We start from the raw sequence: 10331 nt of genomic DNA, 5'->3' as shown, positions 1-10331 counted from the left end.
TTGTGTGCACGTGTGCTGTGCTGCAGTGTGTCACGATCCCTTCACTTTCACTTTAATTTTGTATTCCACCATGTCGCTGATAGACGTTCGCGCGTTTAAAAGGCGCGCTGGCCCGTCCCAAGATGGCGGCTCTGTTGACGCATTCTCTCCCGTAGACGCCCCATTCAACTCGACATCTAGTGTATATATGTCTATGTCCGGGTAGCGTGCAGAAAACCGTACTGGGTAGCCTCCGTGTTGCCACGTCCGCTTGTTTCGTTTCCAAAATCGTTCGGGAACCGTTGTCAGCGGCTGTTTGTGTTTCGGGGGCGTTTTGTGTGATACATCGTCCAAAATAAAATAAATTCTACCAGCCACGCACTACCTCAGCGTGAGTTAATAGAAAGCGAGATAAAAATTTACTTTTGTGCTTCAGGTGGTAAACTTATGTGACGAATTATAACAATCCACTAATTGTTTTCTCGGAATCCAGTCAAACAGATTGCGTTCAAATGTCTTTTGAGCCACATGCGTGCGCCGTGAAGAGCACGTGACTCAACATGGACGCGCCACGTAAACAAATCGGAGCTCGTGAATAATCCTCATGTTGACGAAAAGCCGACTTCATCGGCTACTTTACAAAAATATATTTTAATGGATGGAGGTTAAATTCCCAGCACGCTGTCTTATTTCACACTCCTGGTGCAGTTGTAGCCTAACGGCTAATGCAGGGGGGAAGGGATCGAATCCCGAGCATCCGAAGTGTCACTTGGGTTCCCTTGGAAAAGGCGCCAGTCATGGCCGTCCACTGCTCACAAGGCGATGGGTTGAATGCAGAGGCCGCATTTCGTTGTGTGCACCGTGTATCACTTCAACGTTGAAATACTAGAAGCCAAGCTGTTTGATGGGACTTGGCCCGCACAACAATCATCTTGTTTCCATGCAGCTCAGGGCACCTGAACACTTCACACCTACTGTGAACTTGTACCATATTTTCAGCAGTGACCAGACACCCAATGCTGGCCAAGCTCAGTTTGCACCATTTAAAAAAAAAAAAAAAAATTAAAGTATAATTTTTACTGAATATTCCTTAAAACAAAGTATTTCATTGCTTTATTTGTTTAATACATGTATTAAAATATTTCCAATTTTACATTATCCTTTTAAATGCCGTATGGTCAAAGCAGTTAACAGCTAATATTTCACCATTCTAAACTAAAACATTTATAATATGCCACAGCATGTACACATTTACAGTGCTTTTCCCCAGTGACAAACAGCTTGCTTACGTGAGAGACACAAACATCAGAAACGAACACAAAAACCACAGAGAAAAGGTGGAAACGAACAGAATTAGGTGTGAGAAGGTGGTGGCACAATCAAGTAAAAACAGATTAAATCTACACAAAGTCCTCTTAGTTATGAGTCATAAGGGGCAGTCGAGAACGAGGTGGTGTTGAGGCATCTGTCTTTCCAGTCTTTGTTGGAATGCTTTTGTGATCTTTCTTAGACTTCTGCTGAAAATAAAGATATGTATTACACACAGTTTTTTTTTTATCTATATATATAATCCACAAAATAAAATGTTCAGAAAGTTAATTTTACCTTAAAGAATGGAACTCCTCCAAATTCATGGCATATGAGGTTCTCGTCACCGTAAGTAGGCTCTGTGGTTTCACTAATGTTGGAATCGCTTGTCTGTTCATCAGTGGAGCTCTAAATGGAAGAGAGAAGGATGCATTTTTGCAAGTGGTCCTACTATTTACAACAATTAAATTAGTCAAAGGCTATATCTACTTGTCAGTGATACCTGGCTGTCAACCACCTCTTCCTGCTCCTCAAGAACCTCCCTTGTGCTCTGGAGCCGCTCCTGTTGAGCTCTGAACTGCTCAATGAGCTCATCGCGAGGACAGGCTCTCATTAATACCCGAGGGTATGAATACTCCCTACGCTGAGGTGTTGAACCTTTAAAAAAAAAAAAATTAAAAAAAATGTTGTGAGGGCCATGTAACAATGGGATTGTAAAACCTGAGAAAAGGCTTTTGACTCACCTGTAGGCACATCCTGTCTCAGCTCCTCCTGCAGGAAGCTGTGAACTCTGCTAAGGGACTGAGATGCTTGGGAAGTAAGATCTTGTCCATAATTCTGCAGGGTATCCAGATCTTCACACATCTGCTTTTGGAGACCCTGCAGGGTAAATTCCAGCTCTCCCTGCAGCTGCTGGAGAGAGCTGCGGCACTCACTGATCACAGCATCACCCTTCACATCCACATCCTGAAAGGCCAATGAGAGAGAGTGTAAAAGAGTGAAAGAAGGTGGGCAGAAAGATTAACTTGTACCTTCTTATTGTCTGACTTATGTATACAAACTACAGATTGTATTCATAGTTGGGGGTCCTAGTGAACCAGAATTGATCACTACATCGCTCTGGATAAGGGCGTCTGCCAAATGCCTCAGATGTAAATACCAGAGAATCACATGTTCTTACCTGTCGCAGGCCATGCAATGCATCTGCATTAGCCCGAGCAAAAGAGTGCTGAGACTGGGCGGTGGTCTCAGCACTGCCCCTTGTCCTCTGGCACCATTGGGCAGCATCATCCCCCAGTGTTTTGAGGGAAGTCTGCAGATGCTGGCAGTAGCCATCAGACTCCTCCAGTGTTTTACCAAACTCATCGTTTACTCTACTCATCTTTGTGGCGAGACCGTCCACTGCAGAGTGAAAGTGAACCTGTGCACTGGCTGCTGCTTCTTCAGCCTTGGAACCATTACTATTAAGGAAAATGGGTTAGCATGTTTTAATTATAAACCCTTGCAATATAAAAGCTCACAAGTACACACACACACATGTACGTGTCCAGACTTACTTGAGCAGACCATCTCGGAGCGTGTTCAGTGGAGTCTGCAGTCCATCAGCAGTTTTCAGCAATTCCTCAAAATTGCTCTGTGCCTCTGAAGACAGAAGATTCATTTGGCCCAGAAAACACTGGACAGTCTGGGAAATGCTCTAGGAAAAAGAAAATAACTATAAGATACGGTAATCTTACAGACACTGAATGTGGTTCATGGATTTAAATGGAAATATGTTCATGAAAAATTTCATGAAGCTATTTGTTGATTTATAAAAATAAAAAATAAACACAACACTTTAAGACCCAAAGGAGCCTGACATTAAGGGGACTTACCGTCTGGTGCATTTGGTTGGTCTGGATGAGTTGCTGTTTCAGCTTCTCATGTTCAGCCTCTAAGGTAGCAAACCCCACCATAGCTGTCTGCTGCAGCCCAGACAATGCTTGCGCGTGACTACTGAAGAACAACGTCATCGCTTCCTTCATTCCCTTAGTCTGAAGATGAAACACAGTTGGAGACAAAAAAGAAGCATGTGAGAGGAAGAGCTTTTAAAAATGAAATAAAACCATGTAGGACTCGGCCTTCACACCTCTTCTAGCAAATGACTCTGCGTCACCAAGCTTTGCCTCAGATGCTCAATCATCTCCATGATGGAAGCAGTGCTTGGCAATGCCTGACCAAGAAGAACGTCATCCAGTTGAGTTCTCAATTCCTCCTGCAAAAAAAAAACAGGAGGGGGGGGGAAGGAGCAAAATTTACATGAAGAGGTATACTTAGTTTAGATAGATGGTACAAGAACTTCTTCCCATAACGCATCTTGGTGCCTTGTCATAACCAGGTAAAGACCTGAAATCTTGTGAGATCACCTGCAGTTTTAAGTGGTGCAACAACTCAGCTATCTAACAAACACAATTTGGTCTTTGTGAATGTCTCTCAAATCTGCACACTTCCCCTCAATTTCAGGGAAAAAAAAATTGCTGCCTTATATCCCATAATGGATGCTACTTCTCGAGGCATCTGCATATGTTCATAATTACATAAATTGAGAAGAAAAAAAAAATTGTAGTAAATAAGGTATTTACAAGTGTCTGCAGCGTTGTCTCTTTGGCCTGCACACTCAGATTCTCCTGTTTCTGCACTCTCTCCACACACTGACCAACACACTCCTGCACCAGCAACTTCACATCACTCATGGACGAGGCCACAGAGGACACCCCCTCTTTAAAGACCCTGCTGTTGACTGTGAGAATTTGTGCTGCGGGAGAAATAACAAGAAGACCGGTGAGTCCACGAATCTTTTTGGCATGTATACGCCCATGCTGCAGCAAGACACTCACAGACAGAAGAGGTGTAGTACTCCATGAGATTCTGGTGTTTGGTGCTCTGCTCCAGCAGGGATCTCTGCATGCTCGAGCAGATGGTATCCATACTTTCAGCAAAACTCTGCTGCACTTTCGAGTTGTGTGTCTCAACCTGCCCCTTCCGGTCCAGTTTATCATGCAAGCCCGATAAGTCCTGTGTGCTGACTTCAGCCGTGGATAACAGCTGCCAGCCATGACAACAGTTAGAATGCACAAAGGGGGAGGAAAAAAAAAAAAAAAAAATCTAAAATCATACAAACCTTTCCTGCTGTGCTGTAGAGCACGCCTTCGGTATTCTCTAGGGCAGAGGTAATGAACTCCTCCTGGCTGAGCTTGTCCTTGGTCTCATGCAGGTCCTTGTATGCCTCCTCCAGCTGCTGGCTCTTGGTTTCCAAGTTCTCAGAGCACTGATTGAGCTGCTGCATGTTCTCTGAGAACAGCTCCATCACCTTAAAGCAGAGTAAAGACAAGGTGGCAATTTAACACAAAGCAATTAAAGCAAGCAAGGATAACAATCTACAAGGGTCACAATCATATAATTAGTTTAAGTAAGGAAAATTCCTGTTGGGCCATAACGGCTTCTACATTTACATTTACAGCATTTATCAGCCGCCCTTATCCAGAGCGACTTACAATCAGAAGTTACAGGGACAGTCCCCCTGGAGCAACTCAGTGTTAAGTGTCTTGCTCAGGGACACAATGGTAGTTAGCGGGATTCGAACCCGGGTCTTCCGGTTCACAGGCGAGTGTGCTACCCACTAGGCTACTACCACTACCTAGGTGCTTCTATCTTAAGCTGACTTTTTTGAAACACCCCTCTGTTAGGACCAAAAAAAAAAAAAAAAAAAAGAATTTCGCAGGTAACTAATTTGCACATTGCACGATTTTCAGCTCTGTACATTTTGTGTGTGATGCGCTCATTAGGTGTTTTGCAAATTAGATAAATGTCATCCCTCGTGATTAAGGCATGTGAGGTGATGGGTGGTAGTAGCCTAGTGGGTAACACACTTGCCTATGAACCAGAAGACCCGGGTTCGAATCCCACTTACTACCATTGTGTCCCTGAGCAAGACACTTAACCCTAAGTTGCTCCAGGGAGACTGTCCCTGTAACTACTGATTGTAAGTCGCTCTGGATAAGGGCGTCTGATAAATGCTGTAAATGTAAAATGTAAGGTGATCAGCCTTACACTCTTCAGTTCCTCTTCCATGGCAGCAATGCGACCGGTGTACTCTAAAATTTGCTCCTCGTGGTAAATCAGCTTGTTGTTCATGTCCCTGTAACATGCAAACAAAAAGATAAGCCACTGTAGGATGTTAGAATACGGTGCGGCATTACCAACACAGCATTGTGATATAATTGTTGCAAACAGTTTGAATTTGCAAACTGTATTGGTATACTGAGCATAGTATACCCCATTTATTCACACAGCCCAGCTACACAGCTTTGATGCGCACGCTCACACGCGGTCATCTTTCTATGTCTTTTCAGCTGTATATGTATGTAAATATAATGATACGCAGCACATTAACGATGGGGAAACCTACTCGTATCGTTCAGAAGTCAGGTACACTCCGTTTTTGTCACGTGCCGCAGCCAGATCGCGCTTGAGACGCTCAATCTCCTCTGTATATTCCTGGGAATGAACGGTCAAACACAGACATTATTCACTGTTTCTCTTGGCAGAGACGTTCGATTCTCAAGTCAAGAGTTCTGTACCTTAATAAGGGTCCTCTTGGTGAGCTTTTGGTTGACCTCAGGTTTGTTCATTATGCTTTTGGCCCTACTGGCATAATCCAACGTGCTTAAGGTTTCCTAAAAGAGAAATGCAGATCATGCAAGTTTAAAGATAATCTTGTTCTCTGACTAGAGTCTTTCAGCTCCAAAGCACCAACTGCACCACCTTCATTCTAGATAAGATTGTTGCATTTGTTACTAACTGAAGAACAGCATATACAGAACCAGCATCCAAAGACGCACCTCAAGGTTGATTGAGGCAGGTGAGACCGTGGCAATGATCGAGGTTTTGGTGCGGCCACCCAGAGAATCTTGGAGTATACGCGTGAGTTTGGACTCCCGGTAGGGGACATGTGGACGCCGCTCCACCAGGGCAGTGATTACTCGCCCGAGTGTGAGGAGGGATTGGTTGATGTTGCCTGCCTCGCGGGCACGCTTATCCACGGCGCCCGAACGCCCAATGTTCTCACTGCCAGCAAGGTCCACCTGCACGCACACACATAAAACAAACAAATAAGAACAGATTCATAATTTGTAATGTCTGGAACAGCCCACAAGATTCCTGTTCCTCTACTTTCTGCATGTTAGCAGAATAATACATTTCAAGGTCCCTTTTAATATCTGCTCAGTTAACCATATTTTTGGTCAAATATTTGCATGATTGAATGCTTGACTTTTTGTTCACAATTACATTTTGTTACACCCGTGTCTAAGCAGTCTTTATATTGAGGAGGTTCGTATTGCTATTAGGTCAATAAATAATAGAAAAAAAAAAAAAAAAAAAACTAACTAAAATATATCATACCAAATTCAGTTTTCCCATTTTCACAAGCTCCTCTCCATCCAAGGTCACCTCTTTCATATGAATGGTAACAGAGAACACAGAGTGGGAACGGCTGCAAGAGAAATTATTACATGGCAATACATCAGATCTACACACTTTTGAGTGGTACATGTTACAACATGGTGTAACATCCGGCACACCAACCACATAAATCAATATATCAAATACGACAGTTTACTTCCAATAAAAGTAAGAAAACTAATCGTCAAATTGGATAACAGAGCTGCCTATGAACCAGAAAAGTAAAAAAAAAAAAAAACGAATGCGAGAAAAAGCTTTTTTTTGTATTTGTCTGACAAGAGAATATAAATATATAGAATTGTGTCAGATTTAGGTAAGGATGACTATTTTGAAACGATTAAACAAAGAATTGCAATTCTGTTTTTTATAATAACAATCATTATTACCATGCCTGAGCACGATTTTGGGGGGCTGTTCAGTACATACCTGGAGTAGGCATTCATTAAGGTGGAAGCAGTTTTCCTTTTGGCAGCACCCCTCTCGAGAATCTGATATACTTCATTTTTGTTATGGACCGTTATCTCTTCCAGACCCTTAATGATAACACCACGCTGTGGGGGCACGAGATGAAAAACCACAAAGGCCATACGGTTAAAACCCACATTTACACAGTTCTTTACAGATGTCAGGGTGAATTTACACAGATGTAAAGCTCAGGATGTGTACATGCAGAAAACAACATGCAAACCTTATTTCTAGGGTCATCATAAAGTTGGAGGCGTTCAGTGACATCTGGAGAAGGGCTGAGCAGGTCGAACAGCTCTTCGTTGTAAATCTCCAAAAGAGAGACCTTAATGGAGAACTCTGTGCCACTGCCTGAAAGCTTCTCAAAAATCTGATGGAGGGTTCGAGGAATGATTCCAGCCAAAGGATCCTGAGCGGAAAGCAATGATTTAGAAAACCCAGCACGATGTAATGGTCCCAGAAATGAGCGAATAAAGCATTATAAGACGTACCTCTTCCCAAGTGTACTCCTCATTAGGAGATCTTTCTCCCTCCATTGTGAAGGTTTTTCCTGTGCCTGTTTGCCCATATCTGGTAGATCAGACAGACAAATTAGACCACCAAAGTGCCCGTTTTTGCCAATTATAATGGTATTTACATTTTGATGACACAATAGCTTTAAGCAGCTTTAAGATCATCCTAGTCACAATCTACCTCATGCAAATTAAAACTATTAGTCTTTTGAAATAGTTCATTCTGCAGTGTGCAACTCTAGAGCTGTGGACAAGCGCAATTGTAGTCTAGTTAGTTTAGAAATTTTCTTTATGTAAATTTGCACCAGGAGCAAAACTCGGAAAGAGACCTCAATTATTCAAGGGAAAAGATTGAACATGTACGCCTTCCTTTTGGTGCACCATTGGTGTGCATTGGGTGTACTTACGCAAAGACAGTACAATTGTAACCCATTATGACTTCATCCAGAATGGGACACACAACACTCCTGTAGACCTCGATCTGCTTGGCTGACGGTCCGAACACCTGAAACGAAGAAACGACCATGTCAGCACAAACCGAGTAATCCAGCCAGCTCCCTCGCCGGTAAATACACTCACCATGTCGAACGTGTAGGTCTTTCTGGCCAGTTTATCGGTCACACCGCCCGATCGCACTGCTACCTCCTTCTTGTTTTGGTCGCAGTCGACGACCCCGCACGACGCGGACTTGCGCTCCGTTATGTTGAACGGCCTGCATTTAAATGTCGGGGCTTGTAATGACGTGCGGATTCCTCGGTGCAAATCTACATTTTCCTCCTCCCCCTTTCCGTATTTACCTGCATCTTACCACAACCTGGATGTTTCTGCCCTTCTCCTCTTTTTTGCCGCCGCCGCCGCAAAAGCTTTGCGAAGACATCTTATCGCCTTTGGTAATACCACGTATTCACGTAACTAGTATAAAAAGGGAATAAAAAAAATTATGAAGTACAACGTGTGCGCATAAACCGGTTAAACACAAATTACACATACAGAACACAATAAAATCCAGCGAAGTCAATGCTAAAAAGAAAGCAACAAAATACCGGGAGGAACGTCGGAAACAAAAAAAAATGACGTAAACAAAATCTAACTGCGCCAACACTTACCCCCCTCCGTCCGAACAGCGCGAGTGTAGTTTTAATGTTTGTAACACTCGCACGGACAACATATAACGTCACCTCGAGCCGATGCCGCCAAAGCTGTCCGTCTCGACTCGATTTTGAATTTCACTGCGGTCTGTACGTGGCCAATCAGTAAGGTACGTAGCCTGAGCTGCCCAATGATTGGCTGAAGGTTGGCCCCTCCCTTCTTCCTCGTCTACACGTGCAGCGGTCGAATACATTTTTTTCTTGCTACCGCCACCTACCGTTTTTTGGACAAACTACACTACAGGGACACTCCTGTATGGAATACTCCACGGTTTGCGGAATCACACAGACTGTTTGGATTTGGACAGGGCCCATACGTACATCTGCAACACCAGTAATATGTGATTCAATCCAGTATTTAATGTATATTATAGAGAAATGTACAGAAATGTACTGTAAAAGTTAAACAGTTCAATTTAGTTAAAACTCCGCATCAGACATCATTAGCTATTGAAAATTTGGCTCATTTAGAGCCCAGTCAACTTTTTGGTACCTTCAGGCTGAAGGGCTTGGACATTGGGACATTGACAACAAATACAACCCTAACAAGTGTTGAATATCTAAAATGGATTCTAAACTGTAATTCATAATTCACATTTCTTTTGATCTCCTTATAAGTCAACATTTAAAAGCATGTTGCATCCTTTTGCAATATGTTAAATATTTCCTTCCATACAGTCTGTCACGATGACTATCATAGTGGCATTGGACTCAAATAAGGTGAGCCCTAATTGAATAAAAGTTTTCTATTAAAGTTGGCCTGGCATTGACCTACTGCTTGTCTGATGGATATAATGTACATACATCAACGTGAAGAAATAGGCATTTCTTAAAATATTGTTTCTAGTGTTTTGGTTTTGCACACCAGAAAACATCTAGTAATACACTCGAGGATGTCCCTGGTGAATTTTTGCCTATGGGGTCCCATCACACTCTAGATCTCAAATTGTTTTCCGTCAAACCTCTACATTAACAAGACTTTGGCGTTTTTATTAATCTAATAACAAATGAGACAGGTCGTAAGTACAATAAAAAAATAGTGAACACTGGCTAAACTTAAAAATATTGAAGTAATCTGTCACACCTAATATTTTAGCATTGCTGTAATGTGAATAAACCAAACAAACATGCTGTAATTAGCACTATAGTACAATAAAAAAGCATACATTAGACAGCTCAGTTTAAAAGAGCAAAACAATATTTCTTAAATTACCGTAATGAGAAAACACACATTGATCAAACAACAGTTACGATGATTTCCTTTCCTCAGTGCATCCATACATTGAAAAAGTGGTTAAATAAAAAAAAAAAAAAAAACACTTAATATATTAGCATTGACAAAATGTAAATAAACCAGTCAACTCCGCTGTAACCTGTTAATTTACATTACGTGTCAGTGCTAGAATATTACGTGTGA

The 10331-nt window shown here is 42.3% G+C and overlaps 1 protein-coding gene across 2 annotated transcripts; it reads right to left on the bottom strand.

The window, feature by feature from the left end:
- Positions 1 to 1082: 1082 nt before the first annotated feature.
- Positions 1083 to 8989, bottom strand: kif11 (kinesin family member 11). 2 transcript variants are annotated; one of them, XM_028989726.1, is made up of 23 exons: positions 8873 to 8989; positions 8564 to 8678; positions 8346 to 8478; positions 8174 to 8271; positions 7746 to 7824; positions 7478 to 7663; positions 7216 to 7340; positions 6730 to 6820; positions 6168 to 6410; positions 5907 to 6002; positions 5735 to 5823; positions 5377 to 5464; positions 4448 to 4636; positions 4164 to 4371; positions 3909 to 4081; positions 3416 to 3541; positions 3162 to 3320; positions 2844 to 2983; positions 2468 to 2747; positions 2031 to 2253; positions 1790 to 1944; positions 1585 to 1695; positions 1083 to 1496 (listed from the first exon to the last, which is right to left on the bottom strand). In XM_028989726.1, exons 2-23 carry the CDS (start codon positions 8641 to 8643, stop codon positions 1395 to 1397), a joined length of 3174 nt encoding a protein of 1057 aa, XP_028845559.1. In that variant the 5' UTR covers positions 8644 to 8678; positions 8873 to 8989; the 3' UTR covers positions 1083 to 1394. The 2 variants fall into 2 exon arrangements, with proteins under 2 accessions (XP_028845559.1, XP_028845560.1); XM_028989727.1 differs by having other exon boundaries at positions 1083 to 1493.
- Positions 8990 to 10331: the final 1342 nt, after the last annotated feature.

This window comes from Denticeps clupeoides, chromosome 8 (assembly GCF_900700375.1).
Source record: "Denticeps clupeoides chromosome 8, fDenClu1.1, whole genome shotgun sequence".
NCBI classification, from domain to species: domain Eukaryota; kingdom Metazoa; phylum Chordata; class Actinopteri; order Clupeiformes; family Denticipitidae; genus Denticeps; species Denticeps clupeoides.
This window is presented reverse-complemented; position numbering and strand designations above follow the sequence as displayed.

Bases quoted from the DNA above. Each gene is read 5' to 3' on its own strand.
- kif11 (XM_028989726.1), bottom strand. From the start codon at position 8,643: ATGTCTTCGCAAAGCTTTTGCGGCGGCGGCGGCAAAAAAGAGGAGAAG. The intron at 7,664-7,745 runs GTACGTCTTATA...CTTTCCGCTCAG, and splicing joins AGGAGTACACTTGGGAAGAG to GATCCTTTGGCTGGAATCAT. The intron at 7,341-7,477 runs GTTTGCATGTTG...GTGCCCCCACAG, and splicing joins ATGATGACCCTAGAAATAAG to CGTGGTGTTATCATTAAGGG.